The sequence below is a fragment of the Callorhinchus milii genome, unplaced genomic scaffold, assembly GCF_018977255.1.
Source record: "Callorhinchus milii isolate IMCB2004 unplaced genomic scaffold, IMCB_Cmil_1.0 Scaffold2, whole genome shotgun sequence".
Lineage (NCBI taxonomy): Eukaryota > Metazoa > Chordata > Chondrichthyes > Chimaeriformes > Callorhinchidae > Callorhinchus > Callorhinchus milii.
Window position 1 is genome coordinate 77,236,511 of NW_024704743.1, and position 19,793 is coordinate 77,256,303.

Sequence of the window (19,793 nt, forward strand, 5' to 3'; positions counted from 1 at the left end):
TCTTGCCTCCATCACCTGATCTGGGCTTCACAGTATGGCCAGTAATTGCGGATAGCTCTGACTATTGCAGATCCATCCCCCACCCCCCCACACACACAAGTTCACAAGAGTGCAGCTCCTTTTGTGATGAATGCTTTTTTTTTGGAGGGCTGGGGGTGGGGGGGGGGGGGGGGGGTCAGGACTGGATCTGGTTGCTGATGAGGAATCGAGACACTGAGGTCCTCGGCTGCTGTAAATCCATCAGTGCTAAACCAGGCTATACCTGGGTTTGACATTCCTGCCGAGTGCGCAGGCGCCAGCAGGTGACACTCAGCACCTTATGACCAGGTGAGATGATCCTGTGGAGGTAAAAGGAGAAATTATACAACAGCCTGCAGATCATCAACCCTTAACATCACTGCGGGGTAACTCCAGGCAATATGTCAATGCTAGGCAAAATGGGGGACTGGCAGGTAGGTGAACTTTTGTATTAATCAGACTTCAGAACAAAACGTTGCAGATGATTATTTCCCCTGTCTACCTCACCGGTGTTGCTATTTGTGACACCGTTGATTTTTGTCTTGAAATGCAAAACTTCTTGGTCCCAGATTTTAAACCGAGATCCTTGAGCCCAAACCTTGTACCGGTATTTGCAATCGCGTTTCCCTGTTTGAAGTAAAAGGTACAATAATACATACATATATTTGTGCAGTTTCAAGTAAAAGAAAGTGCAGACGTGCAGGTAATGCTCTAAAGGCCATCATGCAATCATGTATTTTTTTTTGTCGAGGGGATGTGTGAAAGACTTGAGTTAGAAAAACGCCTCAAACGTTCTTTTCTCCTTCGTGATATTTTGAATTTAATTCACAACCGTCCTATTATCCATCTGTTGGTCAACATACCTAGAAAGTGTCTCACACAAACCACTCCTCCCCCGAACTGCAAGGTCTATTAACTTGCAGGAAACATAATTCGACGTAATGAGAAAGTCCGATTCTAAATGATAGCGATTAACGTGTGCAATATGACCTTATACGCGTTTTCTCAATAGTTCCTTAAAACAATATGTCTTCTGAGATGAAAATATACTGACTGTGTCGTCGAGGAAATTTAAGTGTACGTGCAGGTTAGATTTCTGTTTTGTTCACAAGTGTAAACGTTGGGATAATTTATACTTGTGTTCTGCTTTATATATTATATATTCATGTATATATAGTAGGATGTATCTATATAAAGTTTGATTGGATGTTATCAGGATACTTACTTGAAAGGTTGATAGTTACCAAGCTGCTTCCATAGGTACATTTAAGATAGTTATAAACATCGTGGTCCCAGATTTTAAGCCGACATCCTTGAGCCCAAACTTTGTACCTGTATGTACAATCGTATTTCCCTGTGTGAAGTAAGAGGTACAATAATACACACATATATTTGTGCAGTTTCAATTATTGAAACTATGAACCTTTCAAGTAAGTAAATATAAAGTTTTGTTGGATGTTATCAGGATACTTACTTGAAAGGTTGATAGTTACCAAGCTGCTTTCATAGGCATAGTAAAGATAGTTATAAACTTTAATAAAGTGTGCATCATCGGAAACACCGAAGATTCTCATTTTGAATGATAAAACACAGATGTGCACGATTTACCTCAGAGAAACTATCGTAACCCAAATCCACTGTTTGTTGCTTTTATGGATTTTCTTACAGTGAAACGTAAGAATACCAATGCACCAAATTTCAATTTAGAACAATATCAAAGCCAAATATCTATCATTTCCCAAATGTAAGTTTGAACAAAAAACTTTTAAAAAGTAGATTGACTTATATCGGGTTGCTAACGTTTCAAATGTGTACATTTTTCCACATAAAAAGGAAATAAACAAAGGAACACTGGGGTATACCTGTGCAAACATATTTATCTACTTATAGACTGGGATATTTTATCTACAGTGAAACGAATAGATTCACTTGTTATGTGTGAAAGCACTTCTCACACGCAGATTTTTTCATTCAATTTACAATGAAATACACACAATACGGTAATTCCACCATGCAGTGAGTGTCATTTATGGAAGTCGATTTTCCATGTTGGCACAAATTGTCAACAGCAAACGTCTTTATACACCTATGGTAAATGTAGCTAGATTCTGAATCATTATTCCTGCTGAAGAACGAAAGTCTAATAAATCTTACAGGGTTGTAAAAGAATATAAAATCACTACAGCACAAGCATGGTGCAGGCCAGGTGTCTAAAAGGTGCTATGGTCTACTATGAGTCCGAAATCCCCTTTGCTTCTGCTGGTCATTATTTTATTTGATCATTCATAGCCACCTTGATTTGTAAACACCTTGCAACAGGTGTTATGGGAAATCGTGTTCCTCCCTAATCCAGATTTTTTTAAAAAAAACAGATCTGGTGGGTAACTTTTTATTAGTACTGGGAAGTTTTTATTACCCTGCATTTCTGGCTAATAAAACTATTCCATAAACACACTCCACTTTAGTCCTGTGTCACCACCTTCACATTAAAAACGACTGTCGATTGATTTAATTCACAATATCGTGAACGCATTTAATGCGTCCAATTCAACATTTCCTTCGTCTTTGTGGGGAAACCGTCGGTACTTATTGAACGACATCGGCCTTATTTTGGTTGCATCTGAATACAATTACATGTAATTAAACCAATTGAAAATTTCTGGACAGGTGAAATAATGTCACACTTTGGGTCACACACAGAGTGTTTCCCATAAATGAGAAGTCCAGGCACTATTTCAAACTGTTCTGTCAAAACGTTTTTCCACACAAGACAATAATAACACACAACACTTTTTAATTATTCATCGCATTTGATAACGATACGCTAGTCAATTACATGTTAATTTTATAAATCCTTTTAAAATCAACCAACCAGCTACAGTATCTGCTCCAGAAAGGAGCCTGGCGGTGATCAGGCAAATGCAATAAAAATGTAAGCAACTTATGGAAAAGGCTGAAAAATATACGACAGAACTTCAAAAAGTATTTTTTTTGTAAGCAATGTGGCCATTGCAGGCCTATAAAATATCGCCATTTAAAATTGATAGATAACTTATCATGTACGTGTGCATGAGACAGAATAGCAGCATCAACGTCGCACACAATTATTAGCTATCTGTTTCAGTCGATAACATGGTGTTTTGCGAGGCTGGATCCTCTTCTCGCCTTGCGATAAACTAAAATCGTCTGAGCAGCTGATTCTGAGTGAGCACGTAGCTGAAACGGATCCCACAAAAACCGCAAAAAAAACTAGAATTTCGCAAATACTGTTATACTGTCTGCCTTATATTAAAAGGAAAAGACAGGTCAGGAAACGCACGTGAAAATACGTGCACTTGTGTGTATTTTATGCAATGGGCTCGATGGGTAGGTTTGAAACATAAACATATCCTGGTTTAGGTAAGAGAATTTAGTTTAATGCTATATAACCCACGATGACGATGGAAATTATTTTGCTGAAACCTTCAAAGGAGTTCACCTTTCGGAGTGAGATCTGTCTAAACTGGTTGAAATCTCGGTCTTCTCATTGAAGACAATAGGTCTAATGACATCTTTGTCACAGAGCTCCACCAAAAATGGTAATGAAGATTAGCCAAAGTCGACGCCTAGACCTGGTCACACACATTACCTGACCGAGAGTAATCCTCACACACTTTGTCACCTTGATGAAAAGAACGCGCATAAATAAACCTTCTGTCTCGATTCATAATTCAGATTCAATTAGCTATTTATTATGGTAAAAACCTATATGTAAAATCTACAGAGGCTGCTAGGTAGACGGCGCTAGGTCGAAATAGTTCCCTTTTAAGTTATTGTTTATGCATTGGCTTTAGTAGCTGGATGAAAAAAAACACGATTTCCACCTCAATGGGAGCAAACCAACAGTTTGTTATTTAAAGCCTCCGAGTATCAAAGAGAGGTGGATTCTGAAAGACGTTCCCCTTAGCAGACAATGTTTTCACAGGGATGTTGTAGAAGATATACCCACCCTGAGAGCTTGATCAATAATGCATGTACCATCGGATTTTGCCCGTTTAAACTATCCTCCAAATACATCGCATAAAATGAGACACAGCTGTGTTTTACATAAGCATTACGGTGCCCGTATGATTTTTTCCATGAGAATTACTTAAATAAAGGGGGGGAGGCATCATTAGTGAACTGAATTAAATCGCGACCTCTTCAAAATCCAGCTAGCCAGATGTATTTGTCAAACTAGTTAAAGTGTTAGCCGCGAAAAACATTAAGATTACGCTTAATACAGGTGGGGTATGGAATTAAGAGTTACCTGCGAAAACTAAGAGTTATCGTTACAGTAATGCCAGTTTGAGTGGATTTCAACCGTGGTAGATCCTATTATTCAGAAGTGAAACACTGGGTAGTACTTCACAGTAATTCCTCTCTTTCTGTCTCAATAACTATTATCCTCTTGGGAACGGATCCTAAATAAAAATGAAACACGATAAAACTATAATTGTTTGAACAGAGAATAAACCCAAAGACACCCAAAGCACCATTATATTTTTGAATGCAGATGTGTAGTTGCAGGTCTGGGAGACTGTAACTATTCTGAATTCCTGTTCAATAAAATAAATAGCTACATGTCTTTTTAGTTACTGTCCACCTCCAATATACTCATTTTGACGGCGGATGCCAACCCGGCAGTGGTAGCTCTGTACCTGTGACCATTGAAACAGTAATGCGGTTGAATGAGTGTTTGGCTGGCGTTCATATGCTAATTGGGCTGTTATTAGCGAGTTACTAAAGAGCTGAGAGGGGAACTCGATCGACCATTAGAGGGAGATCTGAGAGCACAGTCGGAGCTCTAAACCAACACACACTCTCTGTGCAGGACTGTCCACTCTCAGAGACATCTAGTCAACCACTTTTACACCAATCCATGAGAATGCTGTGGAAATTAGCGGACAATATCAAATATGAGGAGTGTGAGGTAAGCAATTTTATACTGGCTTTAAAAATAAATGCAATGCAGTTTTCAAGGCATCGCCGATAGAAAGGACAATGCTTCCTTCCTTCCTTTCCCTTTATTCCGAATCTTCGAAAGTTTATTAAATGTAAAGCTGATCGCAATTTTCATACATGTGTATTCTGTACAAACACGGTTACGTGGAAATTGTGAAAATCTGAAGCTCTCGGTCCAATGGTTTGACATAGAACAAAACCGATTAGAGTACACCTAATCTATTGTCTGCCTGCGGATCAGCCTTGTAAACAGTCAAGAAATCAAAACGTTTCCACCAAATCTACCAAAAAATATCACGATTGGGCTCCAGTCAGGAGATCTGACTGCAGTCAAACTTACATTTATTGTGTACGTTTATTAAAAATCTAAAATGAATCGTACGCTGGCGAACTTCCTGAATTATGCCAGAATAAGATAAAACACAAATTTCTGCGAATTAAGAATATATATATAAATAAAACTTTTGCTTGTGTTGGTGCGATATGGTAAAGCATTGTTGCGAATCAATCGGCGAACTTTGATTGCACAACTGAACGAAATGCATTTGTCATACAATCGTTCTAATTGCTATAAACGAAAACTTCTCTCTGTTTTCCATTTGTAATAAACTCCCCCCCCGCCCCCTCCGTTTCCCACCATCGCCCAGTGTAGATATTGAAATCTGCACTAAGATTGTTGTTCCCGTTGCGATTTAAGGATTCTGTACGTGTGTTTGTGTGGAAATGGCAGCAGGCATTAAATGGTTATGTCTAAAGGGCTGTGAGTGTGCCCGGATTGAGAAAGTTGATCTGCAGAGTTTGCTAGGTAATATTTGGGGAGTTGTTTGGGAGTTGTACAGCCAGTCAAACGGGTTTCCACTGCAGGCTAGAAGACACCTCACGCTACGGGCTAAAGGAAACAGCCCCTTAGTTTCACTTTTCCTTGGAACGCAGCTTTCGAGAGAGAGAGAGAGAAAGATTTAAGGAACGGCACGATCTTCCGGAGAAGAAAGTTGAGGATTTTAGGCTGAAATCCGTTTATTTGGAACTGGCTTGAAGCTGAGTTTAGACAAAGTGCTGTTTTTAGGAACTCAGTAGGGAGCAGCTTGCGTAAAAGTGCGTGGAAACGAATGAGGGCTTTGGAGACTCCATAGTCTCTCTGTCGCTCCCTGTCTCTTAACTTTTAACCCATTGCACGATGGATCAGGCTGCTAGTGACCCAGGATCAGGGCAGCGTACATCTCCGGGAAAAGATCTGAAAAGGAAGAGAACAGAAAGCGCAGGTAGTCTGTCTCCAGCCAGGAAACGAGTGGCCGCCGAAATGCCTATGGCATTTTCAGGATTTTCACACGATAACGAGGTGCAAATTCCTTAATGTGTCACTCTTTCTTTTCGTCCATTCCCCTCTTTCTCTGCCTGACTGTCTCTCTTCATCCCCTCGTTCATTCCCCCTCTCTCTCTCTCTCTCTATCGCATGCCCTCGATCACTTTAAACTGTTCTCCCCTTCTCTGTGATTCGTCAGCTCCAGCAGAGTCCCCTCTTTTCCCCTCTCTCTCTCTCTCTGATTAGATACACTGATTCCTTATTCAATGGACGTCATTTATAACAGAGTCTGCCTTTAGTTGCTTCCTCGCTTCACGCTCGATTTCCGACCATTCTTCCCTTATTAAGTATTCGTGTAATATTAATAGTCATGAATATCTGCTATTATGTGCTGGGGTAAAGCTGCATCTCGCCATTAGAGGAGGAGGAGAAAGAAAGAAAGAAAGAGGGAGAAAAAAAAGTTTGAAAAATCTATCGACCTGACGCCCAGAAACTAGACCCATTCTGATTTTTTTATGCCCAATGAAGATTTTTTTTCGAGTTCTGATGGATTCTCGTGCCTTGCTCCTGCATGTGATTCCCCGGCGTTGTGATCTGTTGTAGTTGTATAGTACTGGACTGTTTTTTTCCAATTTTCCACTCTAGGTCTCTCTCTTTTTTCCCCCTGACGAGCTCAGATCAGACTGTCCGCAGATGTTAGTGCACAGTTTCTCGGCGATGGTGAGTTACAGTGAGATGGCACTAGATTTAAAACAACAACTGGTAGCACTTTCCATTTTGAAACCTTACCTTACCTCCTGTGAGAATAATATTTCGCTGAAATCTCCCCCCTCCTCCCCCCGTGATGCTTTAGATTTTGTTTTCTAATGAACGATGTTCCCATTAAACTTATGATTGCATCATAGCAGCACAAACAACAATAAAAATGCAATGGCACTGATGATATTTTTAATGTAACTTTAATGTCTGGTTTTTATTGCAGGATCGTCACGATGGGACCAGTAATGGAACTCCCCGGTTGCCCCAGTTAGGGACAGTCAGCCAGACTCCATATCCGACCGCCCCACCGTTATCTCACACCCCTAACACGGACTTCCAGCCTCCCTACTTCCCTCCTCCGTACCAGCCCATCTACCCGCAGTCGCAGGACCCCTATTCCCATGTGAACGACCCCTACTCGCTGAACTCGCTGCACCCGCAGCCGCAACCGCAGCACCCGAGCTGGCCACAGAGACAGAGTCAGGAGTCGGGGATCCTGCACCAGCACCGTGGGCTGCCGCAGCTCACTGGCCTGGACCCGCGCAGGGACTACCGGCGGCCCGAGATCCTCCTCCACGGCACTCACGGACTCGACTCTGGGCTCGGGGAAGGATTGCCCCTCCACAACATCGGACACTCCATCGAGGATGTACAGGTAGCTCCAGCTATTACTTTGCACTTTCTGCGTCTTGCCCTGTGAAACGAAACGAGGTGCTATGTTATTGGCTTTGAAAAATGGTGCTTCATTGCTGAAGACTTCGAGCTTTTAAAATCTTTTAAAGACTAAAATCTGCGATTGCGAACAAAGGCGAGAAATCTGTAATTATGAATAGAAGTGGGATCCACTTATTGATAATAAGGCAGGTCATAACATTGCTTGGAATTTTTAAGTCAATAAGCAAAGCCCGTCACTAATATTTATTTATTATTATATGCGGATACGTTAATTTTGGCTCGATTAGAAATATGTATTTTGATGTGCTTTAGTAAATCAGCTTAAACACTTCTGTTTTGATTGCACGCGACGAAATCACTTAAGATACAAGTAACTAGTTGGCTTGCTTTGTTTCATATTTCAGTTTAGAGAAAGAAGTTTATTTCAAATCGTTCCTCAAAGGGAAATGGACAAAATTATTCCAGTTTCCTTTAGATTTGTTCAGTGTATTTTGGGTGTTTTATTGCGTGGTAATTAGAGCTAGTTTCAAAGCTGTTATTCTTGCAGTGTTAGGGTTCTGAGATCCAATGTTATTATTGTATTGTAAAAATGCTCCAAAGGCATGTGTTTGTAACGCGTTAAATTATCGATATACTATTGAAGAAGTGATTTGGGAAAACGTTCCCGCATTTTTAAGTTAAACTGTAATATGGATGTTTTGCTTCAACAAATAACAGAGGCCTAAAATTATTATCATATGTATCTTTTTCGAAGCAAAAGATAAGGATATCTACCACACAGTGAAAAACAGCCGTCCTATGACTAGCTGAATTGGTAGATTTGCCTTCTTAAGCACTACTTTCAATTTCGTTAAAAAAATGCCGATTTTACTGCTCTCGTAAAATATTCATAAGCAAGGAACCGTCATGCATTCATTTCCAAACAAATACTCATTATGAATGCTCTGAGCGATTGAAAGCTGTTCAACATTCCACTCAATACCTGCGGCTATACTTTACTTAAATGTGACTGGCTCTTTAACAAAAAAATCTGCTGTAAACAAGCTTACAAATACAGCCTTAACTGTATGATATGCGTCTCTTGCTACTCCGGGAGAATATTTAATAACAAAAGCATAGTCTGCTGACATAAAGGGAAGAAGAAGAAAAAAATCCACTGAACGATTCAACCTATTTTGATGCGACTGCGTTTGTGTGATACCAGAATTAAAATAGTGTCTACCTTCTATGAATTATTGTTCAGTGTTTGAGGAAATTGTGCTGTGTTTCGGTAATATGGTGAGCCTGCTGATCTGGCATTGGGAGGCAGTTTTTGTGAAGTCTGTTTCAATACTCTGATGTCAATTATTCAGATTGTCAAACTGGTGCCAGTTTTATACATCTTTGTATGTTCACTGGGGAAACAGAGGGTTAGCGACTTCAGCCTCCAATATGATATGACATCTCTTCTTTGGATAGTGCTTGAAGTGTATGGTTCCCACATTGCAAATATTGTGTACAAATTGCACTTAGGAAAAAACAATATCAAAAAGTTCTGCACGTTCCTCATAGTTTAAAATGATGGGGGTGATGCGTACAGAATACCAGCGTTGATCTTAACTGATTCAAAGCTAATGACTATTAAAATCAAAAATCACTTGGGGGCAAGTTGTGCGTAAACTGCATTAGCTGTTTGGGGGAAAATATAGTAAAGAAACTCGTGAAATGCACCCGGTAACTGGCGCTGATTATGTGTGGAATATAATGCAAAATAAAATTGGACCTGTATGAATAATGCTAGATTGGTGGCTGACATTGCAGTGGGGATTTGGAAGTGAGTGTTATTTGTAAATGCACTGGCTGTTCTGCAGTGATTGCCAATCGCTTAGTCTCAGTAGAATTCTTGTTGATTTGGGAAACATATTCCGATTCTGTATTGCATGCCGGTGCTGGAATGAACAGACGTGCTCTCATTTAATGTTTCCAATAACAAGTAAAAGCTGGAGACAAAATGCATTTCCGAAGCAAACCTGTTAGGGCATGGACAGTGGTATTGCAGTTTGATTGTCCCTTCTCCCTCCCTCCTTCCCCCTCTCTCACACTCTCTCTCTCTCTCTCTCTCTCTCTCTCTCTCTCTCACTCTCACACACACACACACACACACACACACACACACACACATACATACACACACACACACACACATACACATATATTTTAAAAATTACACAGATTCCATAATTTCAGAAATCCAGCACAATTGTTCAACTAAATACTCCAAATTGCACTTGCAGTAACTGAAATACAAATTCCACCACATTCGGCCAATATTGAACAAAGAATGAGAATTTTATTCAATATATTAGATATAAATTCAACATTTTTACATTCTTGCGATTATTTGATTTAAAGTGACGCTGGCTCTAACTCTAATTTCCAACATAATCCCGTTTTACACAGATTTCTCTCCTGTTCGAGGTTGACATAGTCTTGATTTTTTTTCTAAGTTTATATTTCTATTTTTATTCTCCATTTCAGCATGTTGATGACCAGGGTATTAACATCCCGGACCAAACCGTCATTAAGAAAGGCAAGTTCTCTTTCTTCTCGTCAAACATGTCTGTACAGGCGGATCACATCTTAGTCACGGGAAATCCTAGTTTGCTTTACTTTAGTTCATTGTGTGCTACATCTAACATCAAAAAGGGGATAAAGGCAATTAAACAACAGCAATGCATCCAAGATGGCTTTCAACACAGACTTTAGTGTTTTTTTTTGGAAGAGAACAGACACAAATATTCATTCTTTACATCTCAGGCTAAACGTTCGTGTGGATTTAAGAAATTCCTTACAGTTGTGCACCTTTAATGAGCAAAGGAATTAGAGAGCATATAAATCAAACCAAATGCCTGAACTTGCAGGAGCAATTATACTGTCGATTGGCGTTACATGCTTTTGAGGGTCTGGTTAGTCATGTGCATTTAGACGTGCATTTATTTCTATGGAGCTTTGGTTGGGAAATATGTATTATTTGCTTTGCAATCTTAAAGATGTGCCCACTTTCATTACTAAGCTGTTCATTTTCCAGTCGCTATAGGATGACCCCTTCCAAAGGAATATATATATATACATATATATATACATATATCCTAATTGGTAAAACAGTAGCATACGATTAAATGGTTTAAGTTTCATCTTTCTGCTTCTCAAGGTTTTGTCACGTCAAATTACATGTGCAAGGGATAAATCTTAAGAGATGCTCTTTCCACGTCGACATGATAATTGGCTCTTTTATTAGTAATCTCAAGAGTTCGTTTAACTCCTATTGTCTCTATTAGCCTCCCCAGAGCTATTAATGTCACAAGTGATCTATCCGGAACTAGGAGCCCGATGTCTTCAAAGATCCAGAGTAGATTTCCAATGGCATGAACAGAAACCCAAACTAAAACAATTGATTATAGGCCAAAAAGGGTATTTTGGGGATTTTCCTGGAGAAAAACCCGCAAATGGACATATTTATGGAGACAAAGCACGATCGCGATAGCTAAGCTACATTTTAGACAGTAATAAGAATGCAAACCTCTTCCTATTGTTACACAGAATATCTACACTCGATAATTAACAGACACAGATTTGGACATCCGTTGGGTTTTGTTGCAATGGTTGCGTGTTATTCTACACTGTAGATACGAGTTAAACGAATTGATCATTTCAACATCAAACTCGGTATTCCATGAAACAGAACGATTATTTGGCGGAATTTTGCCTCTCAGTTCCCAGACCCCGATTTAGTTTTAAAACATATGCTGTAATGAATTGATCAATCGAGGCTGGGGGTTGATGTGCTGATGTTCTGCTGTGTGAGCGTCCGTCGGCTTTGTTGGAAGGAGCTGTGCTCCTCTCCTGTGTTGTAACGCCGCTGGGTGCACGGAAAGATGCAGGAAGCAAAATAATCAACTTAGCATTGGAAGAGAACAAAATAATGTATACTGGCGCTTTCTATTATTGGAACATTTATTCCATTACAAAATAAATATACTTCAAAATTTGAGCAAATAACTCTAAATACAAATAAATGAATGAACCACAATAGAGAGCAAACCAAAGGGCGTTAAAGGGTAACGGAAATAGATTAGAATGTGTGTTTACACTTAGCTTCCAGTGCATTACATATACCTATTTGTTCTGTATTGAGACATAAAAGTAGTTTCTGTTGCATAATGGAAATTACTTCACATTGTATTTATTATATTGACCGACATAACGTTTCAGAATTGGTCTCGACAACATTATGTGCCGTTAACAACATCAAGTTGGAAATAGCCGTGCTCATAATATGCTAAATTCATGCTGCACTTTGCACAAACGGTTGGATTTCGTTTCATTTTCGTTAAAATATGCACACGTTATCATTCAGTGTGAAAGACGGTCTGCATTCGCTTGGAGAGAGTGCCTCTTTATGATGGCAACACGTTTCCCAATAATGTGACAAAGGGCTTCCTTTAATATCAATTACTTTAAAACATAATGCACATCAATCGAATTGTCCTGCACCCCCCCCCCCCCCCCCCCCCACCCATCCACCACCCATCCATTTACAAGAGTTGGGAGAACCTGTGATAGTGGGGACCACAAACACAGACACTGACCAAGTGACCCTTTATGTGAGATTATGAAAATGGCAGAGAGGCCGCTTTGCAGGGCTTCCCTATTGATCTGTCTGATGGTTCCCCTTTCAGGTCCAGTGTCCATCTCCAAGTCCAGCTCTGGGGCTGTCACCTCGATCTCACTCAACAAGGACGGGCTCTTCGGAGGGGTTGCCAACCCGAACGAGGTGTTCTGTTCAGTTCCGGGTCGCCTCTCCCTCCTCAGTTCAACATCAAAGTACAAGGTGACGGTGGCGGAAGTGCAGAGACGCCTGTCTCCGCCCGAGTGTCTCAACGCCTCGTTGCTGGGGGGAGTGCTCAGGAGGTGAGCTCTGGTGCCGCACTGGGTGCCTTCCAACTCAGCCTCGCTTCAACAGCACGCACAGCGGTGCCAGTCTCCTCTTCCAACACACTTAGCCACGACATCCTCCGTGCACCAAAAATATTGTAGTCATTTTCCCATTATTTATTTTCTGCCTTGCTAATTGTTTTAGTTTCACATGATCTTTAAACAGCAATTATCACGTTTTATGTCGAGTTGTTGACACTTGCACCGCAGTCTATTTATATTTTACTTGTGCTCTGGCACACACGGATTGTTTTCCTTTGGATCGAATAAATGCCTCTGCCAATAGATCCCATGCATTAAATACTGCAATAAATTAGGAGCAGTGTGCATTGTAATGGGCTAACTTCAGTGAATAAAATATTCATTCCACAATCTTGCATCAGTAAAACTTTCTTTAGTTGCTTTACTAGCAAAACACATGACACAGAATCACAAAGTCAAATGTTAAGTTACTTGAACCAGTGCTCTAGAAGTCCCGATATTAAAAGTGTGAATCGGAAATAGTTGATCACCTTTGCTCAAAGGCAGTCGTATCAGTTTGGAAATCATTGCCATGTAATCTGATGCGCCGTTTACCTCCGAAATAAAACATAAGCCATTTTCGAGTCACGATTTGAAATGTGAAGGTTTGTGTTACAGATTGCCTGGACACGTCTGACGTGCACTTTCTTCTTTTTAAATAGGGCGAAGTCTAAAAATGGAGGAAGGTCCTTAAGAGAAAAATTAGACAAAATTGGATTAAATCTACCAGCAGGTAGACGCAAAGCTGCTAACGTTACGCTGTTGACCTCACTTGTTGAGGGTAAGTATCTCTGGTCGCCTCCCCCTTATACAGTATATGGCTAACGATGCGGAGATCATGAACTGGGTGGTGGGTTATTCACAGAACTGTAAAAGAGCGGGAAATTATGTGTGTGTGTGTGTTTGGTGGGGGGTGGGGGGGTGGGGGGGGAGTAAGGGGAATCATGTGTCCTCATTTAACCCCCCGGACGTCCAACAATCCGAGCATTGTATTAACCCTTAAATCGAATTAGAGAAGTAAGGGGAAACTGTAGCTCCCGCTGTCTCCTTCAGCAACCAGCAGTGTGGCTGAGGGTTGCCAGTGTGTTTACAGTAGGTGATGGGTGAGGTTACAGAATTGGATCACTGGTGTTAGTAACAAAAAGTCTGGTGTGATGGGACGCCGATCAAGAACGCCGCATATTGGGGATTCACAATGGGTGTAAATCGCTGTGAGTGTTTGGGGTCGGAATTAATCCCTCTCCTTTGGCTGTTTCAACACTGGACATTCTTGAACTTCAGTGGGAATATCACATCCCGTCGTCACAACTCTCTTAATCTCTTGAATGACGATTTACGGGAGAGCGAAGTGAAGAATTAGTGGGTTGTCAACGTCAGAGCAAAACAGTTTAATATCGGCGAGGGTTAACGCACGTCATTTCTGCGGGATGCGCTGACTGCTGCTGGAGGCAGTTCGCGGCCAGCGGGCAATGGGCGACCCGAGCAGTGTTGAATAAATTGATTTATTAGATTAGAGAAAAAAAGCCCAGACCCTTTGATGTATTTGCATCTTTTGTCGCGGCTTTTTTTTTTGGTGTGTGTGTGTGGGGGGGGGGGGGGGGGGGGGGGGGTTGCAGGCAGACCTGTGAATGAAATATGCTGCTGTATGCTGTAATAATTGGGTGCATTGTGGATAGGATCTCTGCTGTCTGCTGCCATCAGAACTACACTGCACGTTGAGAAAGCCTTAGCAAGTCAGGACCTTCTGGAGAGAGAGAGAGAGGGAGGGAGAGAGAGAGAGAGAGAGAGAGAGAGATTCTTAAAGAAAGTCACGTTAATGTGATTATTGTCATGCATTGTTATTAGTCAGGAGTGGATTCACGCATAGCTGGCTTGCTGATGATCAATGTGTGACCAGTTGGGTTTCTGGGGCAGGCAGTTGGACCCTGTCCTGTTGTTATTGTTTATGATCTGTTCCATTTTATGGAAACGAGTTACTGGACTGTGCCTTTGAAGCACTAATTGGCGCATGCGTCCTTCCGGAGCTGGCTAATGGCAGGAAACCCTGCAGTAAAACCCAACTGGTTCAGGAAATTAAAACCAAAAGCTTTGAAATCAACCAAGAAAAAAAAAGAGAGGACAGGGTTTCAAAGAATGATCCATTCTTGTCGTCCGAGAGGATCACACAAATCTCGATTTGCAGTTTTGCAAATGCTTCGTTTTAGTTACGCAATACTTAAAAAGCAGCCCATGTGCTAATTCACACTCGGTGAAGGGGTTTGTTCATTTTAATAATGCGCAAAATAAGGAACATTCTCAGAATGTATATTCAAGGAACATTTATGTTACACGAAATGACTTTTCTGGCCGAAATAATGTCTCTTTAAGTAAGGAGGGGAGTTGTACATTACTGGCTAGTCGATATGATCTTCTGTATAGTTTAATACGTTTGGTCGACAATCGCTATATTCTTTACGATCGACAGAATTTATAAACACATTTAAATAGCTTAGCCTTTTATGCAGTACTGTCTGAGACCAGTCTGGATTTTGCGAACAATTCTGATCTAATGTTTCATTGTAATTTTTATGAGTCAACATGTAAAGGGTTGCAAACGGCCTTTGCTGTCCTGTATTACTACAAGATGTTTTGTTGTTTAGTTGCATTGGGTTTACCGAACGCAGGCTTAACTGCAAGAGGATGTTGTGCAGACGTGGTTTTGACTGGCATTGAATGCATGACAACAAAAGAGATATTGTCAATTTATTTGATATTCTACCCAGTTCAGTACTTAGCTCTTTGTAATGTCGTTAAATGACTCACTGAAGCTTCCGAGTTTTTTTAATGCATGCTTGAAATATTTGGTGTGTGACAAATGGTGATGCGCGATTTATAGCGTGGTACATTTTGAACTATTTATTTTATATTAGGTTGCTGATACTGAAAGAACCAGAATTGAAGGATATGGCTGTTAATTATCATGTAATGCAGTTCATTTTTGTTGTGCTACAGAGGTGGTGTGATATATATATTATTTTAAAAAGTAAAAACATGTTTATTGTCGTATCTCAGTCTTGACATAAAATTGTTTTGACCAAATTGCAATAATGTAGAAAAGTAGACATTTTATTGCGGGAATATAAAAGTGTTTTTTTTATGCAATTTAAATGTAATGTCCAATAAATTGTGCCAAATGTTTTGAGAAAAGTTGCTTGTGTTAAGTCTGTATCAATTTAAAATTGGATATTGTGGTAGTGGGACGAATTGTGTCTTTCAAATCAGCTGGCTTTCTGTTAAAAAAGAGAAATTAGGAAGGATGCATTACACTTGTCATACATTCATGGACTTTAAGTGTGTGTGTGTGTGTGCGTGTGAGAGAGAGAGAGAGAGAGAGAGAGAGAGAGAGAGTGTATAACACACTCAAACATTTATCTTGTTCAGGTGAAGCTGTGCATCTTGCTCGGGATTTTGGTTACGTTTGCGAAACAGAATTCCCAGCCAAAGCAGCAGCTGAGTATGTCAACCGGCAGCATTCTGATCCCAACGAACAAGTCACACGCAAAAACATGCTCCTCGCATCAAAGTGAGTCTCTGTTTTATGTCAAAAAGTAGACTTCAAATGAACGCTCTTGAAACCATCTTTCTCCGAAATTCCATTTTTTACAACACGCAATGTTGCATGTTTATAAGAATCTGGTTGTGTGACAGCAGATCATATGGATTGTATTCTATGCTTGTTCGCATATTCATAGAATTGGCAATTGAAGTTCTTAAAACTGCTTGCAAGATGTGTGATGGTAAGAGTTTAGCTGTGTGAAGGTAAAAACCCCAGGTTGATAATGTGGGATATTATTGATGTTATTCATAGCTTGTGTTATTACTATTCATGTTATCACATGGCTGTAATATAATCAATAGCAGTGCTGCCTCACTTACACGCAGCGCTCTGCTCTCACTGTCAGAGGGTAGAGGCAGCCGTCATTTTGTGAGGTCACACATCACAGGAAATTCTTTAACCCATAATGTTTTGCAAGCAGTTTAGTGAACGTTAGTTAGCAGTGGAGACAGTGCAACGCCTCGGATGAAATAGGCAGTGTGTAGCGTAAATAATCTACTGTCGGATGTTGAGGGAAAATTCCAGGGTTGTTTTCTAATCTTTAATTAGGAATTCCGATGTCACCGAAGGGCATTGTAGTGGATAAGCGTGGGGAGCTTGGTGGCGCAATTGAAAGATACACCCTGACAGAAATGCACAACTGCTCCAACGCAGGATGCCTAGTAATACATGTTTACACGTTTTATGGACTTTCCAAATACGATCGAATTTCATATGTAATGCACAAACACACGCCCCCCCCCCCCCCCCCCCCACCCCATACACACACACACACACACACACGCAACACCACAGTTATACCGACACACATAGATATATGTTGACAATATTTGCATTTCACATAGTTACACATGCTCAGGCACACGCATTGAGTTTCCACACACGTTGGCAGGCATGTCTGGGAAGTGGGTGAAGAGGGTTGTAACTATTGTTTAAGCCCTATTGCATTAAGTATTTAGGTGCCAGTTACTGGGCAGGACGTTTCGTTACAGTCCTTCTGTGTCCCACTGTCTCAATGTGTGCGCTATACGCTGAATTGTTAGTCCTTTCTTAATCTTGTTAAGGATACCAAAATCGCTGCCTGATCACAAAGACTGGCTCTTTTTAAATGTTAGCTCTACCTGCGTCGACATTGCTTAGTGAATAACCATAGTATCTATTGTAATGCACTCGCTTTCTAATATTCGCGAGTGGAACTGGTCCTGACATATATGCCCTATGTTGTTGAGGGAAACAAAATATTTTTGCCTTGTGTAAATGTTAATAATGCAAAGAAAAAACATAAGTCCAAGAGTTCTTGCCTTAGATTGATTGAATAAAGCAAAATATATCACATGATAGCACGTGGAACTTGAGAAAATAACATTTACCTACCAAGAATTCTGAATGAATATGTTTCAGTGAGATGGTTTAGATAGATTTCTTTTTCTATCTATACGCACTTCAGGACAATAACCTGTCACTCAGAACAGATCAGCGCTCTCTAAAGTTGTCCACCATGCTACAAAGTTGATATTGGGGGAGGGGGTGGGATGGGGGAGAGACATGCTTTCTTTTCCAAGGTAAACTATGTTCATGAATTATTGGAGAGGAACAAAATGTTTTTGAGCTCATCATATGTTAACCACTTGTTAACTGCACCTCTTGAGTCATGTTTACCAGAACGAGGGATGACTGAAAGAATCAGGAAGTCAACTTTATGCAAAAGAAAAACAAGTTTTTCTTGGAGATAGGCAGTTAAACTTCCCAACTGTTATCTTGATTTTCAGACAAATCTGCAAAGAATTTACAGACTTGCTGACTCAGGACAGATCGCCTTTGGGGAATTCTCGACCAGCGCCGATCTTGGAGCCTGGCATTCAGAGTTGCCTCACCCACTTCAGTCTCATCACACACGGCTTCGGAAGCCCCGCTCTTTGCGCTGCTATGACCGCCCTGCAGAACTATCTGACCGAAGCACTCAAAGCCATGGACAAAATGTACATGAACAATACTCCCAACAGCCACACGGGCGAAAACCCCAGTAAAAGCGGAGACAAGGACGAGAAGCACAGAAAGTAATGGAAATAGCAAAACTACAATTTCATAACAAAATAAAAAAAGTTGTCATATAAGTGTGACTGTTTTCCCTCAACCTGGAGTCTGGAGCCTTAGAGAGCAGAGCAGGCGATGAAGAATTTTGAACTGCTTTTGGCAAAACAAAAAGTTTCTGAACTTTTTACCAAGTTAAAGTTTCATCGGACTGCACCCTGGTTGACATATCCCGTTGTTTATCTCTGTTAGGATTGTAGTCACAGTCATTTAAAGAAGGTAACGAGGATACATTTTATCAGTATTGTGAATAAACTTGAACAGTTCCTCTGTCATAAACTTCGTTGTAGAAAAAATAATCCTCTAAGGTAACGGTCAACTTGAACATTTATTTCAACCCAGTTCACGGTTTAATAAGGGAAACAGTGTTCATGTATGTATATATTTATTTATGTGTAATTTAATGGGAATTGTAAATATGGTGCGTCTGTTTAAACCTTTATTTTATTTATCTGGTGATATCGTTTACCTCCTGTTAGTGGGTTTTAATCTTCATCAGTTAGTTCTTTACGTGATTTTATGGTACTTATTTAGAAAGGTATTGGGTATACTCTGGGAGACACATTTTAGCCCTCTGTAGCATGTTGTGATGACAAGCAGTTGAACAAATCCAAGAGAGGAGAAAAAAAAGAGTTTTATATGATAAGCATCGAATTTAGTTTATAACAAGACAGAACCCTGAATAAAAAAAACAATAATAATTAAAAAGAAGCATCTGCAATGTTTTGTGTTTTAAAATATCCCATGTGTTGTGACAAAGAAATTACCTGACACCATGTCTCTTTCCCTACCGAAGAGCCAGAGCAATAAACTGATATTGTCTATAGAACGGTTTAGTATTTTATTGTTGAACTGACAGCATTTGGGACGACCTGATATCTTGTATGTCCGCTGGCCAAATTGGAAGCAGTTTTTAGCTGTATTATATAGAGTTGTGTTGGCAATAGTTTACATGCCTGTCGATGTATCATAGCCCTTTGTTGCCCAGATAAATAAATATTTGATACGCTTTATGTCGATTTTTTTTATTCAGTGGCTGTCTTTGCCCAGGCGTATTTTTACTTGGCAGTATTTTCCTCCAGCCCTTCAGTATGGTTGCAGTAATTGGGTTTAACTCTCCCTTGACAATTGCTCCCCTGCAATAAGCAGCTGAACCCATTGTTTCCCTCAAGTATAATAAAAACTTGAACTTTCAAGTTACGAGTTGAGCAGGCTCGTTCTGGTGGGTTATTGAGCCATAATCAAAATAAATGATAAAACAGGGAGAAAAAAAGGAATGCATTGTTAAGGTCCTCAGTATCCTGAAATAATGTACCTAATGATGTGACAAGTCACTAAACAAACCTCGCAGATTTTCATGATACTGTGGTTACC

General features: G+C 40.3%; 1 protein-coding gene across 3 annotated transcripts; it reads left to right on the top strand.

Annotated features, from left to right (window-relative positions):
* The first annotated feature begins 429 nt into the window (after nt 1–429).
* On the top strand, nt 430–19,432 carry tfap2a (transcription factor AP-2 alpha). Of its 3 annotated transcripts, XM_007900893.2 has the most exons (9): nt 430–452; nt 4,871–4,969; nt 6,950–7,024; nt 7,287–7,718; nt 10,256–10,307; nt 12,457–12,688; nt 13,396–13,514; nt 16,154–16,295; nt 18,098–19,432. In XM_007900893.2, the coding sequence occupies exons 1-9, from the start codon at nt 438–440 to the stop codon at nt 18,387–18,389; spliced, it is 1,458 nt and encodes a 485-aa protein (XP_007899084.1). In that variant the 5' UTR covers nt 430–437; the 3' UTR covers nt 18,390–19,432. The 3 variants fall into 3 exon arrangements, with proteins under 3 accessions (XP_007899084.1, XP_007899085.1, XP_007899083.1); XM_007900894.2 differs by lacking the exon at nt 6,950–7,024; XM_007900892.2 differs by lacking the exons at nt 430–452; nt 4,871–4,969 and adding an exon at nt 5,864–6,340.
* The last annotated feature ends 361 nt before the right edge of the window (nt 19,433–19,793 follow it).

Bases quoted from the DNA above. Each gene is read 5' to 3' on its own strand.
- tfap2a (XM_007900892.2), top strand. From the start codon at position 6,179: ATGGATCAGGCTGCTAGTGACCCAGGATCAGGGCAGCGTACATCTCCG. The intron at 6,341-6,949 runs GTGCAAATTCCT...TTTCCACTCTAG, and splicing joins GATTTTCACACGATAACGAG to GTCTCTCTCTTTTTTCCCCC. The intron at 13,515-16,153 runs GTAAGTATCTCT...TATCTTGTTCAG, and splicing joins GTTGACCTCACTTGTTGAGG to GTGAAGCTGTGCATCTTGCT.